Raw genomic sequence first — 13685 nt, 5'->3', positions numbered from 1 at the left:
ATTCCATAGTATAATATCTGCTCAAGGGCTTTATTTTAATGTAACAACAGATGGTTTTGCTTTTACTATAAAGCCTGTACTATTACTGACCTCGTCTTTCTTTTCAAAGGGATTACACTGATTAGATACCATTTTCTCTTCTAAATCAGACTGCTGCTTCTCAGAAGGAAGTGGAAAGACAGCCTGGCCTGAAGGAGCCTGCGAGGTCGGAAAATGCAAGGAGGCTGACTTTGCGCACGGGTGCAGGGAAGGGGCAGTGACTGCGGTGCCCAGGGAGGCAGTCGAGTTCCTCAGCTTTTCACTCGTCGCTTTCCCACTATAATTCATCCCTCAAAACAACCTTAAATTACATGAACACTTAAAATATGCTTTTAATCAAGAAATGAAGGGTACGTCGTGCAAGGCAGGCATCAAGACAGCAACTCTAGAACCAACGAAATTCGTGATGAAATGCCACCCTGATCTCAGCGGTGCTGGGATTTTGCACCCCCCAAGTAAGGCTACTCACCTCTCTTTTCATCAACGGTAGATACTGCCTGGATTAAAAGCGGTGCATTGGATTCGGTATACTCCACAAACACCAGCAGCAGCTTCAGTGCTGTCTTTACCACCAGGCGGAACTGGAAGAAAAGAGTGCAACTTGTCATTCGGCAAACCACAGCATTTCCAGATGTGCTAAATGACAGTGGGCAAGACACAAGCACAGCAATCCGGATCTGGTAATAACACATGAACGGAAAAGATTAAGCAGTGCCAGGCAGGACCGAAAAAGTGAAAGGTAGCCAGTTGGCTGAAAATTTCACTCACCAGACAATGCTCTCCTAGGGAAGTCTCAACAGTCGATGAATCCAAATGAAAGCGTAATATGCTGCCACATGTAATAAAAGGTTGAACATCCCACCTATGCGTACACCTATGCATATCCCCAACATTGCTGTCCAAAGTTTGATGTATACAGAACCTACTGAGCTAAGAACGCATATATTCCTCTATTTCTCAACACAAGATTTATTTCCCCCTTTCACTGTGAGCTTTTAATGCTGTCAAGTTGCTGTATGATGGGCTGATTTTCTCCTCATGCTTTCTTCTTTTCTCATAATGTTACTATTCAATTCTTAAATTATTAAATAGATCGATCTTCACTGTTTAACACAGCTTGGGAAAAAGTGTGTTTAATCTCTATCCCACCCCATCACAAAACATGTGATTTACTGGAACTGAGCATTCTGCCTGCAAGTTTTCGAACTCAGTTTTTTGTACATCCCCAGGAGTGTGAGTTCAGCAAAGACTCAACATTGGTAAAATGGACCCACTGGAAATCAATAGCCAAACTCTATCAGTTTCGTCACAGATCTCCCATTTCCAGAGAGGATCATTTGACTATTAGATAATTTTCAAAGCACTGAGTAAGAATTTTCAGGGACTTGCTTGTCATGACCAAGTATGTGAAAAACCAATTCTTTACTTAAGGGAATATTTGGAGTTTTTAATAAAAGGAGATGTGAAAGCAGAGGACTTTAATAGGCAGGGTTCTACATGCCCAGCTAAGAGGGCTTGTACTAGAAGAATTGATTCTAGGTCAAATCTGCTATATCCTCAATCTAAATAATGGATTTAAAGCCAAATAAAGGGTGCTACACCCCTTGTCCCAGAAACACAATTTCCAACCTACTGCAATTGAATCAAGCTCCAGAAAGACAGGTATTTGCAAGTTTACTGTATTTTTCTGCTACCTTGTTCTGCAACAAATCTATCCAACAATGTGTAAGATTTTTAATGAGATAGCTACAGTAATGTGGTCATTACTCTCTCCTTTGCCACTGACAGATTTTTAAATCCACTTTAGGATGCATTCATGTAGGGATAAGCCATGCTCCAGAAAATCCCTGTCTTTGTCTCCTTACATTAAGTTGGTAGGCACTCTGAAACATAGCTGCCTGGTCATTAAAATGTCTCACACGGGGAGGGGGGGGGGGGGGAATCATTATACTGTATTGCTAAACTGTTTCAGGGATATATATAGTTTCTGCCAGTATTAGCTCATTCCCATTCCTTCATTTTTTCAAGTCCTCTCAACATAACTCTTCTAAGAGGCAAAGAATCACCATTAATCATTTCATAGATGCACTCAAAACCAGTGACCATGTATTCTAAAAAAGACTGCAAGTGCAGGCACAGACTCAAGCTACTGCCTTCCCATTGCCACTTACAGAGGCGTACTAGAGCTCACTTCAAGGTAGCAAGCTAAAATGTCGCTTGCTGCTATAAATACATCATTTAGTGTCAACAGTGACCCAGTTATTTCCCAAGCTTCTTGGGTTTTACCCACTCGTGCTGAATTGAGCTTAATGCACTGCAGTGATGCTACTAGCAATGCAAAATGTTCTGTTGTTGAATCTAGACCTTCAGACTTGATGTATCATCAAATCAGTTACGTTTAGGGCTGACAGCCAGGAAATCCCAGTGACAAACCTGACCAGGTCCCTTAAGACGCTTCGTTAGCCTAACTTGCAGTTGTACTGCTGCAGTGATACTTCACAGATACACGGGGTGGTCGAATTAAAGGAAATTGATATCCAATGACACACCAACAAATAATTTTCCCGTGATTGCACTGGACATCTGTGTATTTGCCTGTCAGGCCAATATCTCGCTGTTTCTGCTCTGCAATGACATCTCCCTTAGCAATCAAGTTCAACTGTTTAATAGACATATTGAAAGCATTTCTAACAGGTCTCCATGTGTTTTGTAAAGTTACTTTGTAAAATAGGAGTTACCAGATTACTGTCAACAATTCTAGTATCAACATACTTCCCAGACAACCACCTGCGTACTACTTACTGATCTGATCAGGATCCTTTCCCTAGAAAGGAAGCCTTGGATATTACTTTTGATGGTTCTTAAAACCTCAAGGCTTGGCCACGTGGTGACAACAGGATGCATTTACACATAAGTACTCCATGGCAAAGTTCCCATACGCTTCCATTTGATAGCAATCAGTGGGGGACACACCGGGCTTATATCTATTTTTGCAAATCTCTTTTTCTTCCGGAAAGAAGGACCTTCTGCAATACCTTTGCTCTAACTGCTGTCTGCTGGCCGTGGGAGCTGCTGTAATAAGGAGCTAGTCCCTACGCACCTTGTATCTGCCACGCCGCAAATCCTGTGAAACCTCCACCAGAAACCTTGCACCAGACCAGGGCTGGAGCCGGCTGATTAGTCGGGTGCTGTCCGCACGTGTCAATCTTCTGTGGTTAACAAGCTAACAGATGACAGCGTAAGGAATAAATACCACCCAGGAGCAGTCACAGAGAAAAAGGGCGATGAGGAAAGCTATGTTTGGCTTGCCATTTAGCTAGTAGAAGGACACCGTAAGTTCAGCTCCTCAGCACGCAAACATTCAGGGCTTATCCAACTCCTCACAAAATAGTCGATCCTCCCTGGGAAGCGGAGGTGTCTGTAGCTGAAGGTACCTACCATGGCAGCTTTCTGCTGGTAGTCAGCGCAGCCACTAGCTTTGAGAAAAAATGCATTTAAAACACATGGTTTCCCGCTCGATAGAAAACGGCATCCGAGACCCCTGTGGGCACTTTTAAGCCTGCCTGCTGCCGTGGACACCTTGGGCAAGCCCAAAACCAAAATACAGCAGTCCTAGACTAAGCCGCACAACGCCTACGCTGGGGACTTAGTAGCTACCTGTGACCCACGCAACCTTTGCACGCATCCTGCAACGGGGCTTTTAAATACTGCTTTAATAGTGCTTCTTGACAGCTGCACTGCCCCTTGGAAACTGAAGCCTTCGGCCAGCCAAAGCCCCCCCCCCCGAGACATCTGATAGACAGCCTGTCACCCCCAGATTCACGGACAGTCCGGAGCCTGACATGCTGACGCTAAAATCAACTCTAATTATACACGACGGCACCAAGGTCTGTTCCAGGGATCTTTGCTGCCAAGACCCACGTGAAGCATGGTGTATTTTCTTACGTGGCCTCCAATACGATGTCCTACCTGTTAAATGATCCCTCCGTGACCTCCCGCGGGCCTGACCTGCCTGTGGCAGCTCACGCACGCCGCTGATGACGCGTTAAGTGTCGGGTATCGCAACGGGAAGGGTTTCAACCACGACCGAGAATGACTGTTTCACAACTTTCAAAATACCAGAGCTGTTCAGAAAGTTTCCATTTGTGACCAACTACAATGACTGTCAAAGTGGGAGAGCCTCATATCTTCGTGAGTGAATTGTAAAATGCGTTTGCAGGGCACACCTTTTCCGTTATTTATATAGTAGACAGCTACATTGCAAATAAAGTAACTGTAAATATCAAAACTGGGAGATTGCTTAGCAGGAAAAAAGAGCAGCAATTCATTGACTTTCTTGCTTCCCTTTGTGAAGCCACGGGAGTTTTTGCCAGTCACTGGTATCGTTTTATTTCACATGATGTACCCAGATGGCACAACAATGGGAGCAATAGAAACAAGTTTCATATTTCATACACAAGTAGGTGAATCACTATTCATTTGAATCACTGTTAAAAACTTCATGATGGCTTTTAAGGCTGTTTCTTAGATTTACCGGGCTCTCATTTAGTATTGAAGACAGGCACAACTTCTTTCTGATTCAGCTTCAACTGAGTCACAGTTCTTAAAATCCATGGGGCAATCACACTGTTACTTCAAATAGGATTAGATGTCAGAAGAGCCATAAAAGAGGTAGACGTATGCTGTGCTAGCTCAGAAAAAGTCCTAGCATCATCACTTTGCAAACATTGGTTGTTGCAATTAATTCCAAATTTCCATCCTAAATATTACCGCTTAGTTAAAAAAGAAGGCTCATTGAGGCAATATATACACCCACTGGCTCGGTAAAGTGATGTTTTAACAGTTCTGAGATTAAATCAGGATTCTTGAATGTCAAAACATCGAAGTATCAAAACTTCTATTAAGTTAGAAAAGAAAGTCATATTGTATTTTTGTATCACGTGCAAGCTGATTTATAGAGAGGAAATGATGTTAGCATCTTCTGGCTACAGATAACATGTAGCCAGCAACGTAAAAAGGAAGAAGAAAAATTGTAAACCTTTTCCCTCTGACTCGCTTTACATTATGCAGTGGGGTTTGGCAGTCCCTTTCCTTTTTATCTCTTTATATTTAGACAATCGGAAATGTGTTACAGACCCAGCCAAAGAGACCACACAACAGGCTGCAAAACTCATGTCTCATGGAAGGGCTTGTCCCAGCTGTTAATCACTTGCCAGGAAAGGCTTTAGCCTTTACAAGGAATGTTGTCAGAAAGTTAATTAACTTAGAAACCAAAGCAATATTTGCAAAGTTCAGGCTTAAAAATTAGGGTTTGGGGTTGTTTTTTTTTTTTTTCAAAAAAAGGAAGAAAGCAAAACCAAAATTGAGTAAAAATTTAATATTTCACTCAGAGCGATGTAGTCGTTTTGGACTTTGCTATTCAAATTTAAAGGAGAAATGGGCATTGGATTTTTAACTAAAGATTTACTATGGCCAAATCCTCCAAGGCTTAATCCAAGCGCAGACGTGGTCTCACAGGCCACGTACTCAGCCTGTTGATACAACACAGCCAGGCAGAGCTGCAGCTAAAGAAACATGCGGTGCAACCAGTGTCCAGCCTGCTGGTGAGAGCTGCATGGGCAAGCTGAAACCCTTCTTTCTTGTGGGGTGCAAAGATGCCCCCAACTTCAGATCTAGTGCTGCCAGAACAGCCTGCTGGCGTCCCCCCAGCACCTGCAAAGTGGCTCAGTTTCATGTTTCACAAGGGGATAAAACCACCTTCTGTTCACAAAAGGAAGAAAGCTCTTCCTGGAATGGAAGATTTTATATATATATATTTTTAGTAAAATACATAATATATATTCTAGATATAAAAAAATCCTATATATAGCATCTGTGATGCTAAAAGAAACAACTGGAATTCTCCCTGATTTTTAAGAAGAGTTACCAGGACTCCGTACCCTTAAAGGGTTAATTTTCAAGGAAGAATCACAGGTAAATGAAGAAAAGAGGCAGAAAAGGAAGACATACAAAAAGTGCCAGTTAACACCTGCCATGAGAAAACTTAGTCCTAACAACATTCACCTTGAGCCTGCAGCATTACTGCTAAGGCCATCAGAAATAAGTACAGGACATGCTTACTTTATCTGTCAAAAAGTTAGATGTACATAAAGAAAAAAGCATTGAGATGCTCCTAGGATTCCTTACAACATTGCATGTTCCATAGATTTCTATAACTGTTATTCCCAGTCTGCCTCTCCTGTTCAGACAGGGGAGTCAGACTGAAGCGCAGCTCTGGCTTACATGTCTCTGGATGAATCTCATGAGACAGGCAAGGATAAAATATCTTCTAACATTTCCAAATTATAATTTGGGATTCAACCTGAGTTTGTACGCAGCTCTTTGGTTTCCTGTCATATTTGTTGTTGCTAATAGTTCAGAAAGCTCCTTCAGCACCTGGTGAAACTACAGAGACACACACACTCTTCCACATATACAAAGAGACTAGTACATATATTAGAAGAACATACGTACTAGAAGAAAACCTTGTTTTCTCTCTCTACTTGTTTGCTACCAGCTTACTGGTTTACTGTTGGTCTACATGGTACCAGAAGCCTCAGGGTTGTGCTTCGACTTCACCATTACTGGACATGGGCAGTGACTGCTGTCTATTCTGTATGAGAGAAGGTTTGCCTCTAATGACCACGCGACACAATTGTTTTATTGTCTTATCTTCCTAATGCTCTGGCATAAGGCGTCTGTATTTTGTGGCAGTTCCCAGAACCGTGCCAGTTTCTTTGTTCTCTTTCCTTCCCTGGAAGATAAAAATGCACCTGGAGCACGTCTGCCCTTGTTCTCATAGAAACACCTAATCTTGAAATCAGAAATCTAATATCGAAAACAGACGATAATGAGGAAGGACAACTGGATCATCTTATGTTGGCATCCCTTTGCATAGCATCGGGGTTCGGTAGAAGTTAAGGTATTTGCAGCCCATAAAACAGGATGCATACAAAGTGGAAGGAGGCTAATCTTATTTCTCAACCAGGTAGTCAGTGCCAGGCGTGTGCACGCATGACACATGAAAGCCCTTTGCCAAGGATGCATCTCTGTAGCCAGTCTTTTAGAAACATAATTTACCTGATACATACAACACCCCAGTATTTTCTGATAAATACTAATTTTCTCACATGTCTGGAAGGTCATTTCAGTATTTCACAAGCTGTTCACCCGTATTTATGTAACAAGGATGTCTCCGCTGCGGCCAGCATCTTACTGGACCTTTCCCACACCTGCACGGCAGAAAGGAGCCAAGAACGCCAGCACGGGCCGCACAAGCAGGGAGAGCCACCTCAGATAAAATGACTAAAGACCAGCTGTCTCAGATGTGTGCTGGGCTGGCTATACGTGGGAAAGAACCGTAATATCTACGGCAAGAGCAAACCGCTTTGTAAATGTGTTGTACAGAGTGTTTACATAACCCAGACAAAAATATACCGGAGTAGGGGTGTGGGGGTGTCAAACAAGCAAGGGGAAAGACATTAGGGGGTAAAATATTTGGAGACCCCTATTACTAGGATCTGCAAATGCTTTACAGAACATAGAAACAAAGTTCTTTCTATTCTCTGACTCTCTTCTCCCAAACTGACATTTGAGGTCAATTACTTCATTCCAAAAAAAGGGTGATGACTCCATTTAGTAATCCAGTTCCTTTCTATTCATAGCTCCTGAATGCAAGAATGATCAGAAGAATAAGATCCTTCTGCGTCACCTGAGCCAAGTGTTTCTAGTCAGCTTAATTTTCCATCTAAACTTTAAGGCAGCCTCTTTTAGGGGGAACGATGAAGAATTTGGAAGTCTAAATAACCTACAGAACACCACAAAACTTCTCAAATGAGCATGATCACCCTTGTCTAGAAGGGAGAAAGAATTCATATGTGCTGGGGCCTTAAAAGCTGCTTTCTAGGCTGCGCTGAAGGCATGCCAGTCCCTCCACTTTCTTACCAGAGAGGCCACCACTGCCCAAGTCACAGGGTGTGCAGGGCACGTGGAGGTGTCACAGAGCCGAGATGCACGGGAAGCAGCAGTTAAATACAGCACGCGTAAAGTAAGTGAATAACCCCATTCTAGGTACTGAATATTGTGTACAATTGGGCATTTTATATCATTAGGGCTGTAAGTATTAAACAATCTACGCTTCCGTGAGCTGGTATACCAGTAGAACAAATAAGAACACGTGTGATGCCATCTCTGTATTTTAAGCATTGGGATTTTTATTAGTTAAAGTATACTAAAATAACGCTAGACCCCATTTTCACATTCAGCCATTTTCACTCAAATTTTCAGAGAGATGCTTAGATAAGGCAACTTAACTGTTGTTAAGTGCTTTGCAAGCCCAGGACTGAAGGCGCGGACGTTGCAGAGAGGAGAGTTAGACTGAGATGAAAAACCCTATATACTTCGATGTCAGATGCTCAAAAATTATCAATTAAACAACAGTCTTTTAATTCTGAACGTTCCTTTAAGCTTTTCTCTCTGCAGAGCATGTAATGCTAGGAATGGCAGAGAAATGCATGCATTTACTAGTCTTAAAATGAAGTTTCTCAGACCTCTGTAAACGTACTGGATAACGATTATAAGGTCTGTGCACTGTTACATATGTGGTGTGTATCTGTTATTTATCTGTGGTGAGATTTCTGACATGAAGAGAAAGAAGGCCATTAAAAAGAAATTCATCTGGCTTACCAAAAAAACACAGGGATGAGCAAGTAGTGATTAGTGACCGGTCAACAGGAAAAAAAAAAAAAAAAGAAAAAAAAAAAAGGCTCATGCCTGGAAATGATTATTTACATCATCAATCACGGTCCAAAAGCAGAAGGGGGAAAAATGAAAAAAATCTGTACACAGAAGCAGGCAATTCACATAACAAATCAAAGCATATTATAGGCCAAAGTGGCTTTCAGACGAACACATACAATTCTGATGGGAGCTTTACAAGAATATGTTGGGGGTAGAAATCAGCCCTGTATTAAGCCACTTGTAATGAACTAACGACGTAGCTGCATTTCTCATGCAGCAACCACCATGTCATACAGACACTGTTTAAAAAAAACTAAGCGCTGCAGAGCCTGGAATGAGACAGGAGATGCTACTGGGGTTTTGGGGCATTCCCTGCTCCCCCTTTTGCAATATCAATGACAATCTTCCTCTGAGGTGGGGAAGTGACTTTTTCATCCCATGAAATAGTCTAAAATGACGTTTTTCTTTGTTTTATGACAGGCAGAATTGAAGACCATTCACAGCTTCGCAGGACAAAACACAAAGTGAGAGGAATCTTGTTTTTCTTCCCTACAAGCAGACCAATCATCTCGGTTTCTCCTGTGAGAACTGTTTGTTGTGTGAAAATTACATATAATTATTTGGCCAGAAAGGAGGACAGAATAGGACCTGGAGATTTTAGGACATTAAAGGATCACACTTCTTTAGTCTCCGGCGACTCTTGAGATGGTGCCATCGCACCTTTGCCAAGGGCCCCAACTACAGACCTATTAGGTATTCCCCAGCTTTGAGCGCCTTTCTCTTTTGCTCTTTCAGAAATTGCTGAAACAGAAGGGTTTGGTTTCAATTAAATTTTTAGCTTTTACCACTGCAAAACACAAACCAAAAATATTTCACTGGAAATTTGCCATAAGCCTGTGTTCAGAACAGGAATTATGCTTCACTTGTAAAGATCTACACTAAGATTTTCTTTTCTTTCCGTCTTCATATTGTGCAGTTTCATCATATTCAACCTGTTGAAGCTTTTATTAACCCTTCCCAAAGGCTGGTATCTTCTAGGAGTCCACCCAAATGAACACCATCAGTACATCTAGACCTGCCTTCTGTGTCTGGGTAAAGACTGTGATTGTATTATCTTAGATAAGGTATAAAACACTTAAGCTTGAGAGAAACTTTGTAACACGAGAAACAGTCTCTGCTAAAACTCACACTAGCGTGTAATATGCCATCAAACAGATTTTGATAAGGAACAGACCTTTTTCTTCTCTTTTTTTCTGCTACAAACATGCACCTCTGTTTATATATAGCAAGGCTTTTCTAGCATTTTCATATTACGGATCATAGAGTAAGATTGCTTAGTTAAGTCTGTTCCTTTCATTAAATAACATAACATCGGTTGGGCACATACTAAACTAGCCTTATGCAAAAATAAAAAAAAATATTACAATGTGTATAATGTCATTCTAATGCAACTTAGCATCTGGAAACGTACTGCCTGACTAGGTGATTTTTCGGGAATTACTGCAAATGCATGACCCTAAGGTCTATAGGTAACAGTTAAAAGTAGTTTAAGAGTATGTCCCACTGTTTAAACAAGAGGAGTCTTTAGGAATTAGTCATATGTCTATTAAATGAAATGTGCATTTCTGATGAGCAGAATGAATGAAAAATAACCTTGTCTCTCTTGAACACTACCCTGATGATCTGTTCAGCAACAGACATAACAGTGCTATTTCATGTTTTGCTAATAGGAAGATGAGTAGAAAATAAGCAACAGGATAGGAAACCACAGAGAATTAGAATTCCACATGACAGATGAATATGCAAACAAAAATCGATCACAAGAATAGGGTATGTGTACCTACATAGGAGAAATAGGATTAAGGGCATTTAGCACCTTTTTTTTTTTTTTTCTTTTTATAACGATAGAAGAGTTGCATGCCAAGCCTTCCTACCAGCCCTCTACATTGATGTATGATGTTAGCCTTGAACTACACCGTCCTCAACAGATGGTCATTGGGCTGAACCTCTGGCAACAGGAAAGGTGTGGGAAAATGGCAGTTTCAGCAACTTCTTTTCCTTGGGCAGGGCCAAGTTGATATTTCCTTAGCTGTGTTCCAAAAAACTGGGAGAGGAAAAGAGTTTCTACGAACTTAATTGCGGACAGGACTTCTATGTTCACTCCCGTCTCCAAAATCCCCTTCATATCACACTATGTAGCCTTCATTTTGCAGCTGAGCGACATCTTGGTTTGTGAAGGCATCTAATGTAATACAACGTCACTGTACTCAAGACAAAAGGCAATCAATTTTAAAGAGAGAAGGGAATAGATAACCTGTTACTAAGGTAAGTTACTGATGTGTTACTTAACTCATGCAAAGCATTTAAGGATCTGAAAGCCTTCTACAATTAATCAAGTCATGCAATAGTTCTATGAAGCATGGTGCAATTCATCACATTTTATATATGGGAAAGCTGAAGTACTGTGAACTTAAAAGGCAAACAGAAGATGTAACATTGCATCTTAGTTCTTTTTTTAAGCCTCCAAGTAAATATTTGACTAATGCGTGTTTTCCGAAATATTTCAAATTCTAATTGCAGGCTTCAGATTTAAGATTAAATCACTACTGTATCATTTTCACGAGTGATTAGAAACTATGCAGAAGGAAGTCCACTTGCTCCACATGGATTTTCCATACCAAACAACTTCCTTCTGAGACCCACCTCCTGTCATAGCCAGAACTCTCATTCATACAGGCTGGCCTGTAGGTGATGCAAAAAAGAATTCCCCCATGGCACCGGTAGAGAGTGTTTCACAATCTTCAGACCTGCAGTACGTTTGATATGGGAACTGTGTACAAAGCAGCATCTCAAAACTTCAGCACCTTCATGAAGTTAGCCTTCCTCCTGGCCAACGCACAGAATGGCTCAGGTGGAGTTCAGAGGTGACCCTGCCCCTGCCTGTGAAAGTCATCTCCGATAAAATGTGGGGCTCTGCTGAATTACGGTCAAAGCCAGAGGAAAAAAGAGAAATAAGGAAGCTATCAGAGTACCTTCTCTCAGAGCCTCCTTACAAAATTAAACCCTCTCAAATACAGAACAGCCATGAGGAGCACCCCATTTTCATCCTTGTTTCCTTAGGCAGCTGTGCCACCGGCCACTTGTAGACCAACTCTTCCCTCTAACTATGGGATCTGCCCGCTGAATTCAGTCGTATTTGACAGTAATTGAGCGATGTTCCTACTCAAATTGAAAACTGCATTACAAAAGACCCCGAGTCAGCATTCTCATAAGAGAAAAGGAAGTTTCCAGCCATTTTGAAAGGGAGCCAGCTAGAAAATGAGTCCTCATGCAGCCTTCCACCAGCCACACCGTGGGCTGCCGGTTGTCCCAAAGGCAGGTACGGGACACACGGCAGAACTGACGGTACCGAGAGCGTACGGGATGGGAAGGAAAAAGCAAGGGAGGAGGAGAACAATGATAACAAATTGCTTCATTAGTTCGACCGCTCCTGAAACAACTCGCTAGAGTTAGTGGCCTTGGCGATGTCCTGTTTAAATAATATCAAGGCTGAGTTCAAGGGCCCTAGGGGAAAAAACTATTTGAGTCTGCAAGTACAGTGGAAAACTACTCTGTTATTATTCTGTGGTTTTATGCACGTGAAATTTGTTCTTTCAACAGTTCCATTAAAAAGTACTCATATTAAATACCGAAAGTATGGTTGGGTTTAAATAACTTCACCTGAAAACCCCTGTAAGTTTAATGATATTGTTGGCAGTCCTTTCCTGACACTGTACAATCTCATAGACAACATTTCAACAGCAAAAAGTCAAAATCAAAACAACCTATGTATAAAACGTGTGGAAATGGTTGAAGATAGTGTTAACAAAGAGTCCAAACTGTAATATATTACCCATTGCAACATCTTTCTTAAGCAAATAATTGTTAACAGGTTATCCTTTTTAGGCACCCTAAAAAGCAACATACTAGTGGTTTGAACTACTGAAATAATAAAACCGTTGAAAGAACAAATATCACACATAAAACCATGGAACAAACCCACCACAAACTCCTCTTGAAAGAATAACTAATAAAGTAAAACTAGAGAAAGGAGATATATATGTATATATTCCACTTATTACTGGAACGGTAAGAGTACTAGTATTTCACTGTATGTGTAGACAGAAGATTTTTCTCTATTCTCAAACTTTTGAGTATTATCAGACACAAAAAGGAACTCGGAAGCAGTGGTTTGACTGCAGAACCAGACCAATTTATTTACCTTTGGACAACTTGCGAAATAAAGTTAATGAATAAAGCTGCTTTCTGAGGAGCATCTAAACATAATGGAAGCAGTCACATTTCTCCAGCAATCATCTATTTGTCACAGCTCTCCCAAGTCTAGAAAAGGTGGCTATCCTCAAACCCAGTTCACTTCAGTGTAGTCCAGATGCTTTTCTCGAAAACCACAGGACTCCATGATACAAAACAAAAATGTAACTGAGCCCAGACACATTCCCAGCTTATTCCCAGCTTCCCATGTGGTGGGTTTCTGAGCTGAGTGGCAGAATCTTCCACACAGCTGGCATTTAGAAACCTGATTTATGGGGGCACAAGTCACTGCGTATCAGCTAAGGCAGACACTGTTGCATTACATAGTCCTAGCAATTTCACATTATTCTAACTTCCTTCTTTATTGAAAGAGGACCGAGATGGAGATGTTACAAATTTTCATTTTCATTAATGCTACCAGGTATGCAACTTCTGCCTACAGCTGGAGAATGGCAAGATTATATGATGTTATTATGGTGTGCAACAGTACTCTCCTATCACAGTGATAACTATTCTGCAAGAGATACAAAGTTCAGTGTTCAAGGCGATAACGTAAT

At 41.3% G+C, this 13685-nt stretch overlaps 1 protein-coding gene across 10 annotated transcripts in view; it reads right to left on the bottom strand.

Moving 5' to 3' along the window:
• The window catches only part of FHOD3 (formin homology 2 domain containing 3), a 393264-nt gene that overhangs the window by 133640 nt on the left and 245939 nt on the right, over nt 1-13685 (bottom strand). For all 10 annotated transcript variants that reach the window (XM_069778694.1, XM_069778695.1, XM_069778698.1 and 7 more), the window contains exon 7: nt 509-620. In XM_069778694.1, coding sequence (XP_069634795.1) covers nt 509-620 — 112 coding nt within the window. The remainder of the gene's footprint in view (nt 1-508; nt 621-13685) is intronic.

This window comes from Haliaeetus albicilla, chromosome 3 (assembly GCF_947461875.1).
Source record: "Haliaeetus albicilla chromosome 3, bHalAlb1.1, whole genome shotgun sequence".
NCBI classification, from domain to species: Eukaryota; Metazoa; Chordata; class Aves; order Accipitriformes; family Accipitridae; genus Haliaeetus; species Haliaeetus albicilla.
This window is presented reverse-complemented; position numbering and strand designations above follow the sequence as displayed.